At 51.1% G+C, this 25,120-nt stretch overlaps 1 protein-coding gene across 3 annotated transcripts in view; it reads left to right on the top strand.

Moving 5' to 3' along the window:
• The window catches only part of LOC113912660 (splicing factor SWAP), a 69,198-nt gene that overhangs the window by 39,144 nt on the left and 4,934 nt on the right, over nt 1-25,120 (top strand). For 2 of the 3 annotated variants that reach the window (XM_027576221.2, XM_027576222.2), the window contains exons 12-15: nt 2,464-2,694; nt 3,719-3,909; nt 12,849-13,114; nt 19,173-19,298. In XM_027576221.2, the coding sequence (XP_027432022.1) occupies nt 2,464-2,694; nt 3,719-3,909; nt 12,849-13,114; nt 19,173-19,298 (814 nt within the window). Of the gene's footprint in view, nt 1-2,463; nt 2,695-3,718; nt 3,910-12,848; nt 13,115-15,252; nt 15,370-15,880; nt 15,896-19,172; nt 19,299-25,120 lie in introns of those variants that run through there. The other variant, XR_003516918.2, reaches the window with a different exon arrangement.

Here is a 25,120-nt window from a genome sequence, read left to right as displayed (position 1 = left end):
GCCCCGTCCGCATGTGCGCAGGCGCACACGGGCATGCCCGGGAACTGTGCAGGTGACTTCTCCCCACGTCTGCGCTAACGGCTAATCTTTCGTTTTGTCCACTGGCGGTTTCAGAATTTTCCATAGAGAATGTGATTACTTCTGAAGGCTGACATTAGTAACGAGGCCTGTTCCCTTATCCGTGGAATCGCGTCTGCTGCAGAAAATGGAGGCCTGGGGACTGTGGGCATCTCCACACGCACTGACTGCTGCTCAGACCTGGCCCCCAGCCGCGTTGGCCCCACGTCCTGCAGCCCAGGGTGAGCGGGCTGTGGACACAGGATATGAAACCCGCAGAGATGTGAAGGGTGGAGGAGAGAGGCCAGGCCGGCATCCGTGAGCTGAGGCTGGAGGAGGAAGAAGCAGGGGAAGAGAGGCAGAGGCTGGAGAAGGGAGGCTAGCAGCAGCAGGCAGCGCAGATGGAGGCCCTGCAGACAGAGGTGGGGGCAGAACCGGGGCGCATCCTTGCTGCAGGGGAACCGGGGTAGGTTCCCTCACACGAGGGCAGGGTTTCCTATCCTCCGCTGTCTGGCTCAGCTTGCTGGGGAAGTTACTTGGCCTTTGTAGCCTCGGTTTCCTGTCTGTAAGCAGGGAGGCCAGCAGCATCCCTGGCAAGGCTGCACGTTAGCGAGGTGAGGCCCGCCCGCTGTCACGGTACTGCATTCTGTTATTAAATAGCTTCAGCGTCCGCGTCAAGTAACCGTGCTCTTCGGCCTTGTTTCACACGCGTAAATGCCAAGTGTCCAAACAAATGTTGTGTTAGCATGGTGAGTGTTCCAGAAGCTTTCATTTTAAAATACGACATTTGTTGATGACTGGTTTTTCTATTTGGAGGAAGAGATGGTTTGAGAATCATTAAAGTTATCTTGAGATAGAATACTGTAGCCCCAAGTCTATGAGCAATTTTGATGAACATTTAAGTGATTTTTTTGCCTTTTAAGTTCAGTTGACCCTACGTTTATTAAAGAGATCATATTACTATAGGCAATAAAGGGTTAATATTAAACTTTTTTTTCTCAGAAAATTTCAAGGTGTACAAACGCAGCGTGCTGTGATGAGCACACCACCCCACTCCCCCCGCCACCCGCCCCAGAGTCCCCAGCATCGTAGCATTTCAGCCGTAGATGATGTAGCGTGCCTGCAAACAATGGACTGTGTCACGCAAGCGCAGGACAGTGGTTACCGCGGACTCTTCTAACAAACCATGTGTGTGACCCCTGTGTGACCCCTGTGCGGGGTTTGTTGTGCACGGGGTGCAGGCGGTGCGACGCTGATTTTCCGCTTGACTTAACCAACTGTGCTTTTCCCAGCATTTAGCATCTGGGTGTGCTCTGGCTCGAGGTGATTGTAGACAAAGGTGGTTATGTTTCAGAGATCTGGGGTAGTTAGGTACTTCCAGGCGTGCATGGCTGTGGAGCCGCAAAATGCTGATAGTGGGACGCTGAGGGGCCAGCTGGGCCACCCCTCCCCGTGTGCAGTCACCGACAGACATACCCCTTCTGCTGGAACCTGCCGGTTTTCTTATAGAAAATGTCAAGCACATCCAAAAGCAGCCTACCTACCCAGAACCCCCTTCCTGCGTTCTCAGAGTTAGCGGGTGTGCACTGCACTTTAAAATTTCCCTTCGCTGTGGTTTACTTGGATATCTTTCATTAAATGATATAATTTATGGTTTTTAAAAGGGAAGTACCTTAATACAGTCGATTAGGTGTCGTTAAGAACCACCTTTACCCTAGTGTCCGAAGGAGGAGCGGACTCTCGAGTGAGTGCTGAGTGGATGGGGGGTACGGGGAAGAAGATTATTTCCTTTTGGGCCTTTGTATTTCTCTTAAGTTAAAATTCCCAAATATTCTTGGGGAGAACATGGAACCACCTAAAATTTTGTGACAGCAATAGCGTAGTCTGACATAATGCCTCACATGAAGTAGGTGCCTGTTAACAAATGTTTGCTGAGTGAGGGACTGGGTCCAGTAACTTTCGCTCTGTAAGAAGAGGCTACTTATGAGTTGGGATTTTTTAGAAATACCTTTTTATAGTGGAGTCGCATCATATGCCTGTTTGACCTATGCAAATTCAGCCATATGCTGAGCCCCGAAAAAAAAGGAAAACCCCAAGGAGAATTGACCCTTTACAAACGCAGCAACCCTGACTCACCCTCAGCGCCTGCATCCCTGGTGAGGTGTGCATGGGGTCCCCCTGTGAGCCAGCCCAGCCTCCCTGCGTGCAGCGTGCATTTCAACAGCCCCCTCTGACAACACAGGCGCTGGCCGCTGCCCCTAGAACCTCCCTCTGCGTAAGATGTGGCTCCACTCGGGACACTGCCCCGCCAGCCATTGCTCATGTGGATGGTGGGGCCCGTGAGGGTTTCTGCTCTGTGCTTCCAGGTACCTAAAAATGTATCACCATTTTCACTTTTCTCAATAGCTTCATTTGCTCCAATAAGCTTTGCAATCAAGGCCAAAGAAAATGATCTACTTCCCCTGGAAAAAAATCGTGTTAAGCTAGATGATGACAGTGATGATGATGAAGAAGGCAAAGAAGGCCAAGAAAGTTCTAGTAGTGCTACAAACACTAACCCGGCAGTTACCCCACCCTGTGTAGTTGTTGAGGAGAAGCGGCCTCAACTTACCCAGGAGGAGCTAGAAGCGAAGCAAGGTTTGTCATTATGTTTTCAACTTCTTGAGAGAAAAAGTACGTAAACACAAGATTAACCTACTAAGCCCTCAGCGCAGACTGCTCACTGGGACCTCCAGTCTTTGGACACCAGAACCAAGGGGCTTCGGTGGGGGTGTCGAGCATGCGGGCACTGCTCTTCACTAAGCATCAGACGCAGGACCCCCGGCAGCTTGTTTCTAGAGTCTGCCCACAGTGCTTTCATGGGGGGCGGGGGGCCTTTGCTCTCTGACCACCACCTTGGGGCAAATGCTCAGCCTGTGTTCCCGGCTCGGGTCCTGTACCAAACAAGGAGATGCCCTTCTGTGAGGCGGTCTGCCCGCAGAGCCTTCAGACCCTTCAAGGTGACGCAGGCCCAGGCTGGGTCCTGGCCAGGCCGCCGGCTGCCCCCAACACCACCAGCAACCCCCAGACTCCCACCCCTCCTCCAGAACACACTGTGTTCTGCACTAAAGTAGTTAGTTAACTCTGACATTAGCAGCTTCTTTGTGTTCTCCCTGGGTTTGTATGCTGCTTTTCTGTATATGCACGCACGGATGAAGCAACATTTGTAGAAGGATGGCTTACTCAGACCTGGCCTTGTGCATAGTTGCTCTCAGCAGGCTCTCGGCTCCGCATTTGAGTCTGAATCCGCACTGACTGCCGTAACTGAGCAATGTGTCGGATCGTTTGGAGTAAATCTTGTAATGCAGCACCCCTTGCCGGGGATGGGCGCCATTCCCAGGTTCCCATGATTCCAGCTCTCCCCGCTGTGGAATCCCGTCAACCTTCTGACTTTGATTCTGAAGGTGAAATATTAGAAATGCTAATAATACGCATTTTGAACTAATTCTCTCAAAATTCAATTTGCCTGATTTGTTTATCCTGAAATTTGGGTCACGTTAATCTTTTAGAACAACTGCATTGTATTTCGTGGCCCTTTTTCTGCCTGTGAAAAATAAGATAGCAAGGTGTTTATAAAATACCACGTGTTCTAAACATCGCTGTTTTCTGTTTATTCCTTAAGCAAAGCAAAAGCTGGAGGACCGACTCGCAGCTGCTGCCAGAGAGAAGCTGGCCCAGGCATCTAAGGAATCGAAGGAGAAACAGCTTCAAGCAGAACGTAAAAGGAAAGCAGCTTTATTTTTGCAAACCTTAAAAAATCCTCTGCCAGAAGCAGAAGTCGGAAAAGTTGAGGAAAATCCTTTCAGTGTGGAGGTAAGAAAGTCCACATCAGCATTCCGTGTAGAAGCGGGTGGGTGTGGGTCTCCTGCCCCAAGGGAGCCCGGGAGAGTGTGGTCAAAATTCCATCAAAGCACGAGGGCAGGTGCCCGGTGCGGTCTCAGAGACTCAGACCTCCAACCCCGGGCCGGGAACTTCTGCTCCCAAGAGCACAACGAGGCCACTGGGGGCTTCCCTGGGAGGGACATGCATCCGCCTGGGGACACATTCGGCCAGAGCACTGCTGGCTCAGGTCCATGTCAACACCAGTACTTGAATTCCGTGACCAGCCCTCCGCACGTTTCCTCCCCTCCCCCGGGCTCGGGACGGGGCTTCTCCAGTGTCCCCGGCCTGTCTTGTAGTGGTCTTCCCCAGTGACACAGAAGGCGCCCTGTGCTCTTGATCACGTGGACATCTCTGAGAGTCTAGGGCTGTGACTCGAAACGGGTTTTGGCTGCACGTAGCTACCGGGTGTCTTTCTTTTCTGAGGAAAACCTCACTCTGAGTTCCGGGCTCCCACCTCCTGCTGCCGGCCAAGCCCACTGTCTCCCGTCAGGAGTCGGCCTGGGGCTTGGTCAGGGAGAAGCAGAGGCCGACATACCTCCACTGGGATGGTTGCGGCTCGGGGGGGGCGGGGAGCGGGTGCTGCGGCTCAAAGTGGGCTGTGTGCGTGTCCTGCATTGTTCTGATGCCGTGTGCACGCGGAGTAGACGCCGTAGCTCACGGACATGTGCCTGTGGAGCTGTTTTAGCCGATGATGTTACACGGTCACATCTGTATTTCCCGACAGCGTTGTGTTTGAGTGGAAACTTGGTCATGGCCAGAAGTATTCATCGTCAATTCGCAGTGTCCCCCGTCTGCTGTGTTGCCCCCACAGCCCCCGGAATCGCCCCACGGACATGGGATGGGCTTCAGCTGGGGTTCTTTTCTTGTCTACCCACGGGCGGCGCCTCCCACCTTCTTGTCTTCAGGCGCGTGTTCGGCACCTGTAATACGTACTTGGAAATGAGTGTTGATGCTTCTGGTTGAAATCACTGGGTCAGTCTCCTTGCATATCTAGCGGGAGAGAGCGTAGCTCCTAAGCTATTTCAACAAAAACGTAATGGTAGTAGCAGATGGTAATAAATGTCTTTAATTGCTTTGAAACAAAAATATTTTAATTACATTGGCAATTGTCATAAATGAGATTCAACTTGAAAGTATTTTAGCCTAAAGCAGCTTCTCGAGACAGGTTAGCCTGCCTTCATGGGCCGTGCTGGGCACACTTCACTCACAGGTGCTGGCATGCCCATCCCCCCGCTCCCGCCCGCCCGGGTGTGGAGCTCTGGCACCTGTGGGGGCTCGGGAGCTGCAGGGGTGTGGCCCCCCAGGTCTGTGTGAGCCGCCTGTGCAGGGCAGCGTAGGGACGCCCCTCAGAAGGCCTGGCTCAGAACCTAACAGGATTTTGTGACAGCTCATCTGCTTTGACTTTAACAGCGGTGCGTGCGCATGATGCAGACCGTCCACGTGCAGGGGAGAGGCGCGGATGAGGAGGAAGCAGGCCTCCCTACTCGTGTTCCTATTTCACAATTCCTATGGAGTTCTTATTTATTTCAATTTTTATTGTGTAAAATAAACATACAACTTGTCATCTTAACCCTTTCTGAGCACACTGTTCGGCAGCACTGAGTACACTCGCATCGCGTGCCTCCGTCACCACCCTCCACCCCCAGGGCCTTGTCATCTTCCTGAGTGAGACTCTGCCCCATGAACCGCTGCCCGGGGGGCCCCTGGCACCCACACCGTCTGTGGCCGTCAGCGTGGCTGCTCTCAGGATCTCGTGGAGGTGGGGTATTGGTTCTTCCGGGACCAGCCTGTGTCACCTGTCAACGGGGTTTTTTAAGCTGAACATACTCCATGGTATGTGAATACTGCATTTTATTTCTTGTGTATTCTCAAGGGAAAACAACCTGTTTCCACGTGTAGATTGAAATATCACAATCCTAGGGCCACGCCCGGTGCGTTACTGTGGCATGTCGGGATTTTCGCCTCCTGAAGAGCTCTTTCCTGTGCCCGTCATGCTCGTGCTTGGGGAGTATTGGATGAGCGCTGCCAGCCCTAAGGTTGACCCAGTCTGCGGCAGACGTGCAGGCCACCCCTGGATCTTAGAGCTGTAACCCTGCTCCTGGGTCTTGGGCATGCACGTCAGTGTGTGGAGCCATAGGGTGAATCCCTGACTGTAGAAATGCTTTTTAAATTTCAGGCATTGCTAAGTGAGCTCCTAACACGATTGTGGCCGTTTTTGTCTCTCTCTCTCCGGGGGTATGAAAATACCCCTGCTGGTGCCGGCTGCTACCAGCCCCTGACTCTTGTCAGTCTGACAGGTGGAAAGATGACATCTCTTTGGTTAGCTTATGGGTTTCAACCGTCCTGATACAGAGTAACTTTTTATGGGCTGCATGGCATCCTGGCCCCTGAGGGCCGCCTCCGTAGCTTCCCCTCATGTCTTCCTGGCTGCTGGCCTCTTTTGTGATGGCTCTTTGTGACCCAATTTCACTGATGGTTTTCCTCGTCCACCGTGGCCTGCTCCACTTGGATTTACTTCGGTTTGACGAGCGTAGAGCTGGACACGGCGCAAGTCACCAAATCCCTCACCTTTCCACTCACGGCAAAGGCCGCCTGCAGTACACTCCACGTTCCACGTGCACCTCACCCCCTCTGTCCGCCCTACCGACCTGCGTGTCAGGAGAGGGGATCTTCTGTAATCGGGTACAACTTCACGTCACGTCGTGGAGCGTGTTTGTTGACATGAACAGATATGGACAGTACGTTGTTGAGCAGTCTGTCAAGTACAGAAAAGCGTGTCCATAAGTAGTACTCAGAAATCTGCGTACACGTCTCATTTTGGGGTATGTTCTTGATTCAAAATGAAGAGAAACCAGTGGTCTTAAAGTTGAGCCCCTTTGCATTATCACGAGATCATTTGCACAGTAACAGCACATTTCAGGACCCCCTGTAGGTAGCAGCAGTTCAGGTTAGTGACCCTGCCAAGTCTGTGGGCCCAGCAAGAGTTTGCGAGGAGATGAGAACAAAAATCAGCCTGTGTTTGTTGAGCCTCTGTTGTATTCAAGGCACCAAGACACTTTGGAAGATGAATGAGGAGCCTGTTTCTTACCCAGTGACCGCACGGTTGCATTTGACCGCCAGGTCTGTCCTGTAGCATGCAGGGAAGCCGAGAAGATGAGCACGTGGATGATGCCTGGGCCTCCGGGAGGCAGGCTTGAGGAACCTTGGTCATGCAGGGAGGTGACCACATAGGGAGGGCCCTCCAGCGCAAAAGACCCCCACACGGTGGAGGTGGGCGCCACGTCAGTGATGAGCACAGCCCCCGCGGGTCTGCAGGAGAAGGCACGGTTGGGGTGGCGGTGCGGCAGCTGCCTGCTGGAATCAGAGGGCACGCTGATGAGGAGGAGCAGTTCCACGGGACACCGTGCGGTGGCTGCTGTGTCAGGTGGGAGGGCCCGTGAGAGCCCTCTCGTGGACATAGGTGACCGGCTGAGGCGGTGGTACCCGCACAGTACGACAGGCACAGAGAAGCTCGGGCACTCGGCTCCTGGCTGTTGAATTGCTTCAGAGGTGCCGTGCGGGACATGGACTGACAGGCGGTAAATAGAGATTCGAACGTGTGGGTTTATTTTTTTTTTTTTAAGATTTTATGTATTTGACAGAGTGAGACACAGTGGGAGAGGGAACACAAGCAGGGGGAGCAGTAGTGGGGGAGGGAGAAGCAGGCTCCCCACTGAGCAGGGAGCCTGATGTGGGACTCGATCCCCGGACCCCGGGACCATGACCTGAGCCGAAGGCAGACGCGTAACGACTGAGCCACCCAGGTGTCCCGGAACATGCAGTTTCTCAGGATGTGTTTCAGAGTCTGAAATGTCAAACTCATAGTAAAATCTTGAGATTTATGCATAATTATCCCATTTTTATAGTTGATGTAGTGTTAATTTTACAAATGAGATTATGTTTTAAAGTACATGTTCATCAGTTTCTGAGCAATTCATTTTCCCACAGCAGGATGTAATGGTTGTTAATGTTGTGCTAATTTGTTGGCAGATACTTCCTTGTGATCAAAGGACTGACTAGTGTCATTTCCCAGTGTCCCTAAACTGGGGGCAGTAAGTTTTTAAATATTGTCATAATTTTCCCAAAGTTCCTCCTTGAATTCTCCCCAACGCCACTCAGACCAACCCGTGTCTTCTCCTCCCCCATGGCGGTTTGTGCTTTGATCATTTTTGCTGGAATATTAGTATTCCAGCCCAGAAGGGTAGTTCTGCTAGTTTGGTGCTGGTCGGCATGCACACCCATGGCCATGCCTCCCTCAGGCGTTTCCATCAGCCTCTTGTTGATCGCGGGAGCAGAGAGCTCTGCCAGGCGCCTTCAGAAACCAGAGTGGGGAGGTGGGGAGGCGCAGGCAGTGTTTGTCTTCCAGGTAACTTGTACGTGCCATTAAAGTTAGCGAGGCAGTGGAGACTCTGGTCAAGCCAGAAATAGCATTTATGGGCAAAGGTGTTTTCAGGGTATGCACTGTTCAATATGGTAGCCACTAGCCACCCAGGGTTGTTTAAATTTAACTTAAGAAAGATTAAATTGGGGCGCCTGGGTGGCTCAGCCGGTGAAGCATCTGCCTTCAGCTCAGTCAGGAGCTCAGCCCTGTGTTGGGCTCCCTGCTCAGCGAGGAGTCTGCCTCTCCCCCTGCTCGTGCACTCGCTCTCTCTCAAATAAATGATAAAAAAATTTTTAAAAAATTAAATAAAATTCAAACTTCAGGTCCTGGGGCGCCTGGGTGGCTCAGTCGTTAAACGTCTGCCTTCGGCTCAGGTCATGATCCCAGGGTTCTGGGATCGAGTCCCGCATCGGGCTCCCTGCTCAGCGGGAAGCCTGCTTCTCCCTCTCCCACTCCCCCTGCTTGTGTTCCCTCTCTCGCTGTGTCTCTTTCTGTCGAATAAATAAATAAAATCTTAAAAAAAAAAAAAATTCAGGTCCTTAGTCATAGTGGCCACATTTCAGGTGTCCAGGAGCCGCATGTGGCTGAGAGCCAACTTGCCGTGGACAGACAGCAGGAACAGAATACTGCCATTGCAGCAAAGTAGAGTCAATAGCTAGTGGTGGGTACTTAGTTTATTTTCTAGTGGCTTGAAAGTCCGGCTTGCTGTACCAGTCAGGCTTTGATTGCACGGGTCAGAAACTGAACCCACTGCCCCCATGTGGGGTCTATGGCAAAACCCATAGAGAGTGCAGCTCCTGTTCTGCGTTACGAGGGTGGTGCAGCCCACTCGGGGCTCGAAAGATGTATCAAGGATCCATCTCCAGGCACCACATCTCCTGGCTGGCTGCGTCCTCAGCCCCTGACTCACCTCATTGCCCACTCAGACCTAAATCCTGGACAGCTTGAGTAGGCTCGTGTGCTTCTCCCTCGGCATGGCACGACGACCAGGGAGGTGGACTGCTCTGGTCTGTCTCCTGCTCAGGTAGAGTGAGCTTCCGCTGGAATTCATGGATTGAGGGGCAGAAAGGGCAGTTGCATACACAGGCAGGATTTGCATGAGTAGGGGCAGGTGTCCACTGCACTTGTCCAAACATCTTGCTTACGTTTGCCTGAAACAGTTTTATGGCCCACGTCATTATTGTGTGGCCACGAGAAGCTTCCCTCAGTGTTCCTTGAATTTCCCCGTCCTGTCTCGCTGTGTAGCAGGAATCCCTCCAGGGTAGTTGGAGAGGCTGGTGATGCACACCTGTCCCTTAGCGAGTGAGGAGTACCCCTGTGAGGCCTTGGGGCACCCTGCCCTTATGTTCGCATGGCCAGAGCCCCGGGCCTGCGCCTGGAACTCCCGAAGCACATCTTCCCCTCCACCGTCCTGTTCATGCAGAACAGGCATGGCCAGGAAATCTCCAGGTGGTGCGTCTTTGAGCTTGGTGCCAACACTTGCTCACAGGGGGAGGCACGGCCTGCATGAGGGTCGTGACCGAGCCTGCCCTTCCCCTGCCCTGGCGTGGCGACTGGGCTGTGGGAGGGTCTGGATGTCTCTGCCTTCCCGAGTGCTCGGAGCTGCTCAGCTTCAGACGTGACGCGGGGGCGCGCCCTGGGACTAGCTGTTGGGCCACAATGACTGGGCTGGTGGTATTTGTTACCCTTTATTGTTTTGTTCTCAAGTCTAACTGCTGGATTTTTAAATATTCTCTTGGTACTCGTAAGCTGGGGTCATCACAATGAATCATCTTAATTCAGTCAGGGAAAGGTCCCCACAGTTGCTGATTTTCACTTTAATTCTGAACGATAATCATCTTATTAGAATAAATAAGTGACTCGATTACAAGTTCTATTTTGAAAATGTTGGTTTGATTACCCGTTTCCTCGAATGGAGCCAGGGTGAGGTGTCGCTAACAACAGGCAGTAGTTGGAATAAAGGCAGACAGTACGAAGTTCAGAGACGGAGTTCCCAGGTTGGTGGTAAAAGGGTAAATAGAAACGCAGCCTGGGACCACCGCACACCCTCCGTGTCTCGGGCTGGGTGCAGCCTTTCCCGGTGCCCAATGGCCCGGGTGCCGTGTGCACCCCCTCGGAGTGCCTCGGGGTGTCACTGGTGGGCGCTGCGGGTCTGTCCCGTGTGGAGGGACAGAGGGAGAGTCTGAGAGGCACGGCAGCCCTGGGACTCTCTGCACTCGACCCAGAGCAGACCGCGGGGCAGGGTGGAGGGTCCGTTTGGGTTTCCCGGGGAGTCTCGGGCCCGGGCTCAGGAAGGACCTGGGGCGGCTCGGCTGTCCTCCCTCTACCAGTGGTTCCGATGCTCACTCGGCTTTCGCGTGGGCCCCGGGCCCTGTGAGGGGAGCCGTGTGCTGGCTTCCTCCCCAGCTTCGGTCTCGCCTTTCTTGCAGCGTGTGTCCCTAATTTCTTGGGAGTTTTAAAAGCTGCCCCAGGCTGATTTTCCTGCCGCATAGCCGTAGAGTTCTCCCTCAGTTGGCACACCGGGGCTGTGCCCGCGGCATGAGGTGGGGCTGGGCGGCCTCCCCTTCTCTGGCCTCTAGCGCCTCGGAGCCTCCTGCGCTCGGTCAGAGTGCCGTGTACAGTGTGTGCTCACGGACAAGTCTTGACCAGTGCCAGAGCTGAAGTGGCTATTCCCAGACAGTGCGGACGGGTTCTTGTCTGGGGTTGAGATGGGTGCCCTGAGCCAGTTTAGGCCGAGCCTTAGAGACGAGCTCTCAGCGCTGCCGCCGTGGAGACTGGGGAGGGGGGACGAGGTCTCTGCCCTCCCCCTGCCAGCTCCCATCCTGAGTTACTGTGGGGGGAGAAACCGCTTGGGACAGGGCACTCTGGGAACAGGGCGTGGTGTTCTCGAGCATCTCAGCCTTGCTGCCTTGCACACATGCCCCCTTGGGCCTCTGCTCACGGGAGGGCAGGTGGGAGAGAGTGCCATGAACATCAGCGGCAGGGGGCAGGGACACGGCTGAGGGGTGAGCAAGGCTTTAGCAGGAAGTGCTGTCCCCTCATCCAGTGGGCTTTGTCCACATGGACCACAGGAACCCAGGGAGAAGACGGGAGCAGTTGCAGGATTCCACAGCCCTGCCCCGAAGGTGCACCCATCCCTTAGGTTCAGCACCTGCCTCCCTTCGTCCCGGAGTGTCCCAGCCGAGTCCTCAGAGGCCCATGATGCCAAAGTGTAGAGTCGTGGTGCGTTTCGCGGTCTGTGTGGTGTTCATTTAGAGCGAATTGAGGAATGACCTTTCTCCGGGACAAAGGCAGGCAGCACCGTGGGCTTGGATTCAAGTTCAGGTTTGGGTGGGTTTGGGGTTTTGATTTTGTGAACTTACTTCTTTTTTTTATGCTGTGTCATGGACAATGTCAGTGTCAGTGGACATAGGATTACTGTCTCATTTTTAAAGGCTGAGTGCTATTTCACTGTCCGGTGTGCCACGTGGAACCAGTGCCCCTGAGAGTCATTTGGGTGGTTTCCAGGTCATAGTCGTTCCATAGTGGTGTGCTGTGGGGCCTTGGGCATGCAGCTTGCACACTTGGGTGAATGCTCTTCAGAAGAAATTGCTAGAACTGCCATTGCTCTGGATGATGCTCACAGCTGATGGGCCCCCTGTCTCTTGGTCCGCGTGCTGGCTGTCCCGCCGTGGGGACGCAGAGCACGTCCCCTCTGTGTCTGTTTCACGTGGATGAAAGGGTTTATGGCGAACAGTGTGTTGACAGCAGGACTTTGCTGGATCAGCGTGTGCAGACTGGCTTGTGCCTGCGGGGTTGCCTGGGTAAGGGTTGCCATGCGAGCCGTGTTTTCCCCCGTGTTCCTGAAACATGTATGGCCTACAGCACTGTGTGTGGGAGGTCCGCGGCGCGGTCACCGAGATGTGTTGCAAAGGGATGGCCACGTTTAGTTAACATCTGTCAACTCACACAGATACAGGAAGGAAAGAAGGAAGGTTTTTTCTTTTGACAGAGTTCTTAAAATCAAAGAGGGACTTCTTTTAGTTCAGGTCTTGTTTAAAAATTAATCTTCAGGTTGGTGTAGAGATTCTTAAAAGCCCAATGCTGGAGGTTGGAGAATTTCTCTGTCAATGGAAAGTCACAATTATTTATGAAGGAGCAAGCACGGCTCTTTTCCTAACACGGTGTCCTTGCCACCATGTTCCCTTGATGAGGTCGAGTCCTGTCGGCTGCTGAACAAGCCCCGTCTGGGGAAATGGTCTCGTATACTCCTGGCGTCTGCAGAGCCGTCACTTCCCCGGAGACACGAGGGCGAGATCCATAGAAAGAGCCATAGAAAGAGATGTGGTCCTTTCTAAGAGGTGTTGGTGATTAAATGGTGTGAGGGCCCCAAAGTTGAAGTTTTATGTATGTGCATTTTGAAATGTCCTATTTTCACTCTTAACATCCTGATGTTCGCTTCTGTCCCCAGGAAGCCAGTACTGTGGCGTGTTCGCTACCGGCCGGAGGCAGACCTTTGCCAGCTTCAGACGTTAAACCCCCAGAAGGGCCCTCCAGCAAAAGTAAAGACCCACCGAGGGAAGAAGAGAAGGAGAGGAAGAAGAAAAAGCACAAAAAGCGGTCTCGCACAAGGTCGCGCTCCCCCAAGTACCACTCATCCTCCAAATCCAGGCCCAGGTCCCACTCGAAAGCAAAGCACTGTCTCCCCAGTGCCTATCGGACGGCGCGGCGCTCCAGGTGGGTGTGCGGGGCGCCCGCAGCGCGGGGCTGCGGTGGGCTCTGGGTCCTCCTTCCCCAGAGTGGCAGGGGCGAGCGCAGACCTGGTACGCGTTCCCGTATGGGTACAGCTGGCAAACCCTCATGGCGTTTTCAGGTTGTCTTTGAGTTTAATTTCTAAAGCTCATCCACTGTGGTCAGGTTTTTGGAAAATAGGTTTATATAAACTTTAACAGGTTTGTTCAGTGTGTAAAACTTACAGGGTGGGGTGTCTTGTGGGGGGGGCCTTTCCCGTGCTAATTCCTTTTGCCTGTGTGCATGTTGTGACAGGGGCTCAGCGCAGCCCCTCCTGCTCGGCGTCCAGGCGAGCGGCGCCTCTTTCTTCCCTCCATCGATTTGTCCTTATGACCTCCCATAACAGGCGCTCTTAACCACCGCGTTTGAGAAGGAAGATGAAGATTTCAGGCCACAGATACAAACACGGCCCTTAAAGGGTCACAGAATTCACTGCTCAGTGAAGCAGTTTTAAGTAACTGGCTTGCAGGAGGTTTGAAAAGCAGACCTCTGGTTTTAAAATCTGCATCATGCCTTGCGACCTGTTTCTGAGTGTTGCGCGCGCTCTGCGTGCTTTCTCTTTGGTGCGACACTTGGACCCCTGGGGTCTCGTTTTTTTCCTCTGTAATTGATGCTAGTTTTCCCTTCCCTGGGAAAGTGTAGATGCCTTGCAGATGCCTTGCCCTTCCTCTGTTTAAACACATTCGCCTCTCTGAATATGTCCTAAAAACAACACGCTCTCCCTGTTTTTACCCAGACCAGACCTCAAAGGCTTGACGAGTATTTACACTTGTCAACAGTGAAATTGGATATCCTCCACATAAATACATCTGATCCTTGGCTGTCTACAGTTCTAATCAAAAGTTCCATCACTAATGTATTAACATAACATAATTTAAAAAAAAAAAAAGTTCCACCGTGATACGCGCACACACACCCAGACACCTTGCTGTTTTTTAATTAAATGAACAACTTTGCTGATAGAATTCAGTTTTTGGAAGCTCCCAGGAATTTGTATGTAAATCTCAAAACGTTTTGAAGTTTCTTTTTTGAGAGAGTTTCTTACCATATTGTATAGTGGACATAAGCCCCGTAGGCCCACACCAGCCCTCTGAGCAATACTGCGCCCGGTCACTTCTGGCCGATTGTCCTTCACCACACGGCTTTAACGAGAGAGACCGTGATTCACCCCTACTCCCTAGTCTGGGGGACTGGCAACCATAAGAGCCCCTCGCGTCTTCAGTGTGAGCTGTGAGTTCTGCTCTGACGGCGGGTGTCGAGCAGGTGCCTCATGAAGTGTAACCCATCCCCAGCTACGACGGGGGAGGTGCCCCGGCCACGAACGTCTCCCCAGCTCGTTCTCTTCACAGCTGGGATGCTCATCTGACATTCAGAACTAAGATTCTAGGTTTTATGTGCTTTTTATTGACTGTAATAGAGTAAGTCATTTTATATGTTATTTTAGTACTTGTTTTAAGGTTCTATTTATTTGAGAGAGAGAGAGCGAGCACAAGCAGGGGGAGCGGCAGGCGGAGGGAGAGGGAGAAGCAGACTTCCCGCAGAGCAGGGAGCCCCATGTGGGGCTCGATCCCAGGACCCTGGGACCATGACCTGAGACACTTAACCGACTGAGTCACCCAGGTGCCCCCATTCTAATACTTTTTAAATAATTGGTGTTTGTTTTTGTTTTTTTGAGAGAGGGAGAGAGGAGGGGCAGCGGGAAAAGGAAAGAGAATCCCAAACAGGCTCCACACCCAGCACAGAGCCCGACGCGGGGCTCCATCTCACAACCCCCAGACCGTGACCCAAGCTGACCAAGCCACCCAGGTGCCCCTGAGTAATTGTTTTAGAAAAGATTTAGAGTTACGTACTTTATATCGGAATATATTTTACATCTTTCTGTATATTCAGTGCTGACAAGTGCAAGAAGCAAGATCCTAATCCTTAGTGTATAACCTTGAATTACAAGAAAAAATTAAGTTAAAGATTTTCTGCATTTGAGTCTACGATGGCAGGCTGCCAGTTTCACCTTAATTTGACCTACAGTTAAAGTTACCTGTCACCCGAGCTGAATTTTCGTGACTCTCAAACTGTTTCAATCCCAGTGGCTGAGTATCTCCATGATACTTTCAGCTGACTGTAGGTACGGGGCTAAGTTCTCAGCTCCCTGAAGCAGCCACATCCTCCGGTTTCTGATTTTGCAGTTCACGTAGGATATCAAGGTAAAGTGCAACTTCGTTATAAAATATTAAAAAGTATATCATGACACAAAACCTTCGAAATGTTTGGTATTCCATGGTATTTTACCTTGGAAAATCATATGTGATGACAATGCTTTTTGAAGCCAGACCCCCCCCCCCCCCCCCCCCCCCCGCGAAGCTTGGGGCCTGGGGCTGAGAGGAGGGACCAGCTATCCCAAGGCCCGGGGACGCTCAAGAGGAGCTGGTGGCTCCTGCCGGTCGCCAAGGGCTCCTGCCTGGGCTCGTGGCTGGGAATGGCATGTGTGCTTCATTTGGGAATGCTGCGTGTTTCCCCGGGCGGTTGCCCCTGCTTTCTCAGTCCAGGCTCTGCCAGCACTGATAACTCCAGGGGCCCCAGTGGGTTGGTGGGTACACCAGGAGAGGTTGGTGTTCTCAGTAATTGAATTTGGATGTGTGAAAAATACTCCAGTTTTAACCAGATCTTGAAGTTGCTAAAGACACTGTCATCATTTTTCCTTGACTGTCTTTTCAGATAGCATTACTCTCTACAGTAATGCCTACATAGGACCTATCAGACTTGTTTCTTGGGCCTGATGCACGACTTAATTGATGTCTTAAAAAAGACTCCTGCCAACTCCAAGTAAAATGCACATTTGTCAATATTTGTAGCGTTCTGTGGTTGAAATGAATTTTCTTTTATGTATTAAATTACTGAAGTGCTTTGTAAATGTACAAAGTTAGGGTTAGAAGGCCCTTTCCTAGCAGAAGTGATCTCTGTGTGAAGATAAGGGACGTTCGCATGTCTCCCGTCCTAGTACCCAGTTCGTCCGAGGTGTAGGTGACTCTGGGTCTCCAGAGGCGACCCCGGTCATAGAAGAATCTTTAGTTTCGGAAATCAGTATGTTGCTTCTTAGAAAGCACAGTGATTACCACATAGTGCTAAGTGTGTTTTAAATCAACATTAAAGCATAAGACTTTCTTTCTCTGTTTTTTAGGTTTTTTTTAGGTTTTGGTTTTTTTTTTGTTTTGAGGATTTATTTCTTTATTAAAGTGCAGACGGCCGGGGGGGCGGGGCAGACGGAGAGGGAGAGAAACTCAAGCAAACTTTGCACTCAGCACAGAACCCAGTGCAGGGCTCGATCCCACCACCCTCAGGTTGAGACCTGAGCTGAAATCAAAGAGTCGGAGGCTCAACCGACTGAGCCACCCAGACACCCCCTCTGTGTTTTCTGTTTATGTCTCACCAGGTTCTCTGCCATAAACGGAACAAAGTAGTACTCAGGCCATTCCTGTATCACCTAAAAATTCAGCTTTAATGGTTAGGTCTTTTTAAAATCTTATGAGACTCTAAAGCTTGAACTTAAGTTTACTTTAAGAACGTTGGAAAAGATCACCTTTGGTGTTTGTTCCATCAGCTTGTCGGTGTTTAAGAGATGTCCGTGGAGGAGAGATTCCAGGTAGAACTCTGTGTCCCCCATTTTACAGTATTGTAAAAGTATTGGGGGCAGTGTCTACACAGTCCCTAGCCCCCTCGAGACTTCTGCTTGGGAAGGAACTGGGGATTAGAATGACATTTTCTAAGTCATAGTTACCATTCAAAAACAGCTTAAGCCAGCAAAATTGGGGTAATGATGGTCATTCGTATAATCTCGTCATCCTGCGTAGGATTCCCTAGAAGTGACACTCAGCGCTTAGTGTGCGGGTGAGGGCCAGCTGTTCCGTTCTGTGGAGCCGACGCCCACAGGCTGTCCCTATCCGCAGCCGGGCGGGTGGAGACGCCACGGGACAGCTGGTCCCCCCAGAGCAGCGCCAGTGGAGTGTGGTCAGCAGCAGGAGTTCTTGGCTGCTCAGGCAGGGACGGAGGAAGTGGGGCGGGGCCGGTGGTTAAACGTTGGAGGAAAGAAGCTTTTTGCAAAACAGCACTGTCATTCAAATAAAAAGGCTCATTCTGCCTTTATTTGGAAGCAGACCATTATTTATGAGGATTCAAGAAAAAGTATCTGAGTCTCATCATACAGATGATTTACTTATAAAATGGAACTCCTGTTTCTCACGTGTGTTGTGGTAGCAATATTAACCACCTAATTAACAGAATAAAAGCATTACTGCTTCTTTAATTAAAATAAAACCTAAGTATTATCTGACGAAGCTCACTGCCCCCAGTACTGAGTGGGCTGCTTTCCCAGACAACTTCACATATCCTGGGGGTGGCCACCTCCCCTCAGGGACCTCCAGCAGTTGTTGCAAAGTGGTATATCAGAGTCAGGAATTCACAGGCACTAGAACTAACCCACGTTTCCTGATTATGGAGTGGATTGTTCTCCGTGTAACCGTTCCACGGGTGGTGTAGAGGTCTGAATGCACAGAGCTTTCTCCGGGGCTCTGATCCCACCCCGACCGGCACCCCGAGTTCTCAGTGCGAAGTGTGTGCCTCTGTGTCACATGCACAGCCCCCCCAGGGCCGCTCGTCGGGGTGGGAGCACAGACCTCAGCAGCCGTCAGCAGCTTCTCCCACCGACCGAGTTGACTCCTGAAGCTCTTTGGAGGGGAAACCCGGTAAAATGTCAAGGTGTCCGATTGACCTCACCCTTGTAATTTGTTACCTAAATCTTGGGAAAGGTCTGGGAAAAAAACCTGTCAACACCATTTTGTAAGCCAGAACACGGCGGTGCTGGAGAAGACTAAGCTAATGACGGTTTACCTGGAGCAGGTTCATTCCGCGGCCGATCTTTCTCAGGAATGACGCAGGGTTTTCTCTGTGATGCAGGAGTGGGGAATATGATGATAAGCTGATGTTTGGAACAACAGGGTGTGTGTTACTTGGGGGTTTATTGTAATTAAAATGATTCAGTGTTACAGAATTTTTTATGGCAAAATCAAACTGCTCTTTATTTTTGATGTGGTTGTCATAGAAACAATGAAAAGAAATTGGTTTTTTGTCCAGATTTTTGCTTACTATGTGTTTTCCTGAAACAGTAATTTCACTGAATGAACAAAAAAGAATCCTAAACCCATCATTATAAGACCCTCCTTGGAGGGCCTTGACCCCCGGTGGGTGAGGGTCTGGGATTGGTGGCACTCTGAGCACTGGCCACCTCGAGTGGACCAGGTCCCTGCATGGATAGAGCGAGGGTCTCTCCAGGAACAAGAGAAGGAAGAATAAAATATTTTAACGGATGGTTTGAATCCGGAGAATCTCCTAAACTAGATTATCATGAGAAGTGGCATGCTCTGAATTGAACTGCTGTGGCCAGTTCATTGTTCACACCGAGAGGCCGTACAATGGGTGTGAACGAGAAAGGCTTCGAGGTCGTGGCTCTGATTCATCTGCTTTCTTCCTGTTGCCAGTATTCAGAACAAATAGAAACAACCCACTTGAATGTCAGCGCTTTTCCATGTGTAATTTTGATCAAGATGTCTGTGAGCTGAAAATGGTTGAGGGCGGTAAAATGCAGAGGCAAAAGGAAGGACGAGAAACCACAGGCCTGAGTTAGCCGTCAGTCACCTGGTCAGCCCTGGAGTCAGGGAGAGTTGGTGCTGTGGACCGGTCGGGCCAGCCTGACATGTGTTGTGCACTGGTTAAGTTGAGCGGTGGCGTGGTGGGTGCTCTGGACTGGGAGCAGTCTCTGTCTCTGCCTCGGTGTCTGGATTCAGTTCTGTGTCAGTAGAGTAGTAAGGCCCGGGGTGGGGGGGTGGGCCTCCAGAAGGACAGAGGTGACACCTGTCAGGCACCTGCAGACCTAGCCGAGGCCCATCACTGCCTCAGTGTAGATGTGCTCACCTGCCGTCCACACAGACTAAAACACTTAACTCTTTTCCTCCAGGTCGCGATCCCGGTCCCCTCGGAGAAGAGCACACTCTCCCGAGAGACGGAGGGAAGAAAGGAGTGTCCCCACCGCCTACCGGATGAGTAACAGCCCGGGTGTCAGCAGGAAGCGGACCCGGTCCAGGTAGGCGTCGGAGTCCATAGACACAGTCTGTGCCATCAGGGAACATGAACGTTTATGTGGAGGGCTGGGGACAAGCAGGGGGGCCGTCCCTCCCAGACACTTCAGCCCTCAGCAGCTCCTTCATCACTCGAACTGACAGTAGAGGGAGCTCTGTGTCCCTGGGGTCGGGGTGGCATCGGGCAGTGCCCAGCACCAGCCCCCTAGTCTAGCTACCCCTCTGAACCCACACACACAGGTGAAAGGAAGTGAGAAGTTGGAGTCCCGAAGAATGCCTGCCACCCCCCAGGTAGCAGGTGCTGTGGGCGGGGCCTCAGGGCAGAGAGAGCACCATCCTCTGCCCCCTTAACACCCGTCGTGGTTCTGGAGAGCTAGAGAGACCAGCTCCCGTTACAGGAGGCCTCTTAGCCCCGACACCTGGCCCCTGGGCCTCCTTCCCGGCCAACCAGCGTCCTCAGCTTCTCCAGGGAGAGAGCACCAAGGCACCACACTAAAAATCCTGGCACCCTGCCCCTGTGACAGGGCACGTCTGGCCTCTCTGGGGCCTGCTGGCACGCCCGCCGGGAGCGTGGTGGTGGACAGGGCCGCCGGCCGGTGTTTCCGTCTCGGCCACAGGGCACTATCTGGGAATCGTCCTGTCCTGCATGCGTGGTGCCGCCCCGCCTGACGGCTTCACATCACTTAGTTTCTTTGTTTCCGTTCTCCCCAAAAGGGAGGGGCTCTCCTTTTTTGTGTCCTTGCATGGGAGTTAGCCTGAGCCCCGGCTCTGGTAGGCGGGGGAGGAGCATTGATCTCCCCGAGACAGATGTGCCCGGGGTTTCGTAACTGCTTGGGTTTCATAACTGCTGCCGAGCATGTGTGAGTCGGGATGCTCGGGGTTCCGGAGCCTCCGAGATGACACACCTGAATGGCAGGTGTCAGGAGCCCAGCCATCCCTGGGTCCTGCCTGTTTTCGGAGGATGTGGGCCGAGCCGCCTCAGGTGCCCCTCCCGGTGGGGCTCGTAGCAGCAGCAGCTCTGGAAAAATGTTGCTAATGGGGAAATGTGCCTGCAATCTGGCGAGATCACTGGTAAAATGTGATCCTTCCCCAAAAGCAGCAGAGTCCACAAAGGAGCTATAAAGCCGGCTTGCCATGAAGGCTGACTGCGTGCGCTCGAGGCCTGGGCCCTGGGCCCGCATGAGGTTCCTGCCACTGGGCCGGGCCAGCATGGTGGAGATCTGAGTCCACGTCATGTTGTATTTCTTGAGCAAGTCATTATTTAACATTTGAAATTCATCGTCACCTCCGCTGTATGTAAAGGGCATGGTCTAAAATTAATTCTTGTAACAAAAGATCTCTCCCCACAGAAGCATTCTTGCTCTGCCCTCAGATTAACCTTTGCATGAAAGGAACCGTCTCGGGAGAAGGTGGTGGTTATACTAGGAATCATGAGAACTTGTGTGATCGCTGGAGCTTTAATGAGTCAAATGAAGCAAGTGAAGGCTCAGCCGACCGCACTCCCTGCCCAAGTGGGTGGGACCGCCCCATGCGCCTGACCCTGGGCAGTGGAGGCTGTGCTGGGTACAGGGGCGCCAGGAGAGGGTACGTGTGCAGTCGCTGGTGCAAGCGTGTGAACCCAGCAGTCACTCCGTGTCCCCTGCAGCCCTCCGCGCAGAGCAGGGGTGAGGCTGCTGTGTTCACGTAGCGGCAGGTGGCCAGTTCTCCCGCCAGAGTTGAAGGCTCGTTTCTACAGGCTGAGTGCCCCTTTCACTGACTTCTTGTTTTGAAATTGTTTTAGTTTACTGGACAGTTTTACTCTTACTTTTGAAAACAGTACAGGGAGCATGCATATGCCTATAAGTGCCAGCTCGATTCAGCAGGGTCACCATGTTTCCGTCTGGCTGTCTCTCCTTCTCCTCCCTCCCTCTCTCCTGCCCTTGCCTGTGGGTTCCATGGCTTGGACTTGTCTTACCGCATGTGCATGGCTGGGTTCATGTGAAACATTTTGGCAGGAGCACTACAAAGGTGATATGTCACTTCCCTTTGTGTCATACCAGGTGTCCCATTGTCAGCGATGCGCGCCCCACATGGGTCATCGGGCGGTGGCGCCATGACGCAGTGCGTACATCCCAGGATATTGGCCTTAGCATCCACTGATGCTGAATTGGTTCTCACACTGGTGATGGCAAAATGGTGGCTTTCAAATTCTGTCTTTCCTTCTCTAAAGAAGACATACCCCCTTTGTTTTGGTATATGAATCCATCGCCAGTATTACTCTGATGGTGACATCTGTCCCACATTTGGCCCCGTTCTTGAAGCACTTTGTTGCTTTTTGACCCAAAATATTCCAGGCTTTGCTTTCCCTGTCCCAGCACTGGGGTCAACTATTTGTCCAAGGAACCTTGGTTCCTTTTACTGAGCTTTTGGAGATCAAGATATGGTTACATCGAACATTTTTTAAAGAGTAGAATCTCTGTGAATGGCCACATCGTACCACAACACACCTCAGCAGGGTGCCCCATTTTGTTACAGTAAATAGTATGTGATTGATTGGGTGGTTTGCCATCGAACTCCTTTTGCTTAGCGCTGTGCCAGGCACATCCGTGAGTGTCGAGTGAACGGATGGGAACGTGCCGCCATTACATGCTCCTACACACTAAGTGTTACCTGTTCACAGTAGACTTTGTCAGTGAAGCGTGTGTGTCTTCATTCCCTAGGGCAGCTACTAAAAAGGAAAAGCTAAAAGCCAAGAGAGGACATAACGCAGAACCTTAAAAATGCTTTACTAATTGAAAAAAAAGCAGAGGGGCACCTGGGTGGCTCAGTTGGTTAAGTGTTTGCCATCGGCTCAGGTCATGATCCCGAAGTTCTGGGATCAAGTCCTGCCTAGGGCTCCCTGCTCGGCAAGGGGTCTGCTTCTCCCTCTCCCTCTGCTGCTGCCCCTGCTTGTGCTCACCGTCTCTGACAAATAAAATAGTAAGAAAAAGAAATAAATAAAATACTTGAACCAACACTGAGAGAACTGGGGACGGGCACACAACCAGACCGCACGGAAATAGAAACTGTACACAGCCACTGCGCTAGCTCGCCCACTGTGCTGTTGCGGAAGGCTCCAGAAGTCCCAGAAGACTCAGATGGTGCAGACTATGTTCCCTTGCCACGTGGCAGCAAGTCTAAGAATCTATAAAAAGATATCTGGAAAATCTCCACATACTGGGAAGTTAATACATTTTTAAATTACCCATAGGTCAAAGACAAAAATCACAAGGGAAAGTAGAAAATATTTTTAGATGAATGACAGTGAAAATGTAACATAGCGAAATCTGTGTGCTAGTTTGCCTAGAAGGAAGTTAGTAGCCATAAATGTTTGTATCAGGGAAGAAGAGAGATCTAAAAACAATGATCTGCAGCACCTGGGTGACTCAATTGGTTGGGCGACTGCCTTCGGCTCAGGTCATGATCCTGGAGTCCCGGGATCGAGTCCCGCATGGGGCTCCCTGCTCAGCAGGGAGTCTGCTTCTCCCTCTGACCATCCCCCCCTCGTGCTCTCTCTCTCTCTCATTCTCTCTCTCAAATAAGTAAAATTTTTTAAAAAATAAAAATAATAATGATCTAATCTTCTCTCTTAAGAAGCTAGAAAAAGAATGAATTAAACCCAAAGGAGGTAGAAGCAAGTGAAATAATAAAGGTAAGATCAGAAATCAAGAAAATAGAAAACACAATCTTAAAATTTGTATGGAACAAAAGATCCCGATTAGTCATAACAGTCCAGAAAAAAAAACCCAAACCTGGAGGCATCACAATTCCAGACCTCAAGCTATATTTCAAAGCTGTGATCATCGAGACAGTATGGTACTGGCGCAAAAACAGACACAGATCAATGGAACAGAATAGAGAACCCAGAAATGGTCAACGCTGTGGTCAACTAATCTTCAACAAAGCAGGAAAGAAGAGCCAATGGAAAAGGGACAGTCTCTTCAATAAATGGTGTTGGGAAAATTGGACAGCCACATGCAGAAGAATGAAACTGAGCCATTTCCTTACACCACACACAAAAATAAATTCAAAATGGATGAAAGATCTCAGTGTGAGACAGGAATCCATCCAAATCCTAGAGGAGAACACAGGCAGCAACCTCTGAGACTTCGGCCACAGCAACTTCTTCCTAGAAACATCGCCAAAGGCAAGGGAAACAAGGGCAAAAATGAACTATTGGGACTTCATCAAGATAAAAAGCTTTTGCACAGCAAAACCTGAAGGCAACCGACAGAATGGGAGAAGATATTTGCAAATGTCTTATCAGGTAAAGGGCTAGTATCCAAAATTGATAAAGAATTTACCAACCCAACACCCAAAGAACAAATAATCCAATTTAAAAATGGGCATAAGGTGTGCCAGGGTGGCTCAGTTGGTTAAGCATCTGACTCTTGATCTCAGCTCAGGTCTGCCTCTGAGGGTCATGAGTTCAAACCAAATCAAAACCACAATGAGATACCACCAGTCGGAATGGCAAAAATGAACAAGTCAGGAAATGACAGATGTTGGTGGGGATGCGGAGAAAGGGGAACCCTCCTACACTGTTGGTGGGAATGCAAGCTGGTGCAGCCACTCTGGAAAACAGTGTGGAGGTTCCTCAAAATGTTCAATATAGAACAAATCTACAATCAGGTCATCTCACTACTGGGTGTTTACCCAAAGAAAATGAAAATACTGTTTGGAAAAGACACATGCGCCCCCATATTTATTCAGTACTATTTACAACAGCCAAACTGGAAACAGCCCCGTCCATCGACTGATGAAAGGATAAAGAAGATGTGTTATATCTACCACAGAATACTACACAGCCATCAAAAAGGAGGGAAATCTTGCCATTTGCAATGATATGGGTGGAACTAGGGGGTATTGTGCTAAGTGAAATAAGTTAGAGAAAGACAAGTACTACAGGATTTTACTCATATGTGGACTTGTAGAAACAAAACAGACCCACAAATACAGAGAACAAACTGGTGGCTGCCGCCGGGGCCCAGGAGATCATGGCCTGAAGGCATCCTGGAGACGAAAGGCCCAGCGTAGGGAGTCCAGTCAGAGGTGTGGGTGGCAGACGGCAGCGTCACCCACTCGTGCAGTCACTGTGGTGGCCAGAAACTAGTACGACACTGAGTGTCGTCTGTACGTCTGCTTTTTTTAAAAAGGGGGGGCGGATAGAAAACAGACTAATGGTAAAACTAAAAGATGGTTCTTTGAAAATGATCAAAAATCTATGTCTTCATTTAGATTGATCAAGAATGAGGGGCGCCTGGGTAGCTCAGACGTGATCCCAGGGTCCTGGGATCGAGCCCCACACCGGGCTCCCTGCTCGGCGGGAGGCTGCTTCTCCCTCTCCTGCTCCCCCTGCTTGTGTTCTCTCTCTCGCTGTGTCTCTCTATCAAATAAATAAATAAAATCTTTAAAAAAAGTGAAAGAGCCTACAGACATTAAAAGGAGAATGAAGAAATCTTTTTCTAATTAGGTTGACAACTTGGGTGAAATGGACAAATTCCTGAAAGATACCAAGTGACCACACTGTCAGCAGAAGAAATAGAAAATCTGAATAACTGCATCTGCCAAAGCATTTCTGTATCATTTAAAACCACCAAACTCCAGGCCCAGATGGCTTCCATCAGTAAGTTCTAACAAACGTTCAAGGGAGAAGAGAGACCAGTTTGGGCTCCATGGCGGTGGCTCCTGAAGAGCACGTGGGCTGGTGGGCGTGTCAGGAGGGGTGTGCACACAGGAACGGGGGCGCGCGTGGTGTTCACAAACTGAAACGCTGAAGAACACAGCTGCAAAGACGCTAGAGAGCATC

This window comes from Zalophus californianus, chromosome 14 (assembly GCF_009762305.2).
Source record: "Zalophus californianus isolate mZalCal1 chromosome 14, mZalCal1.pri.v2, whole genome shotgun sequence".
Taxonomy (NCBI): Eukaryota; Metazoa; Chordata; class Mammalia; order Carnivora; family Otariidae; genus Zalophus; species Zalophus californianus.
This window is presented reverse-complemented; position numbering and strand designations above follow the sequence as displayed.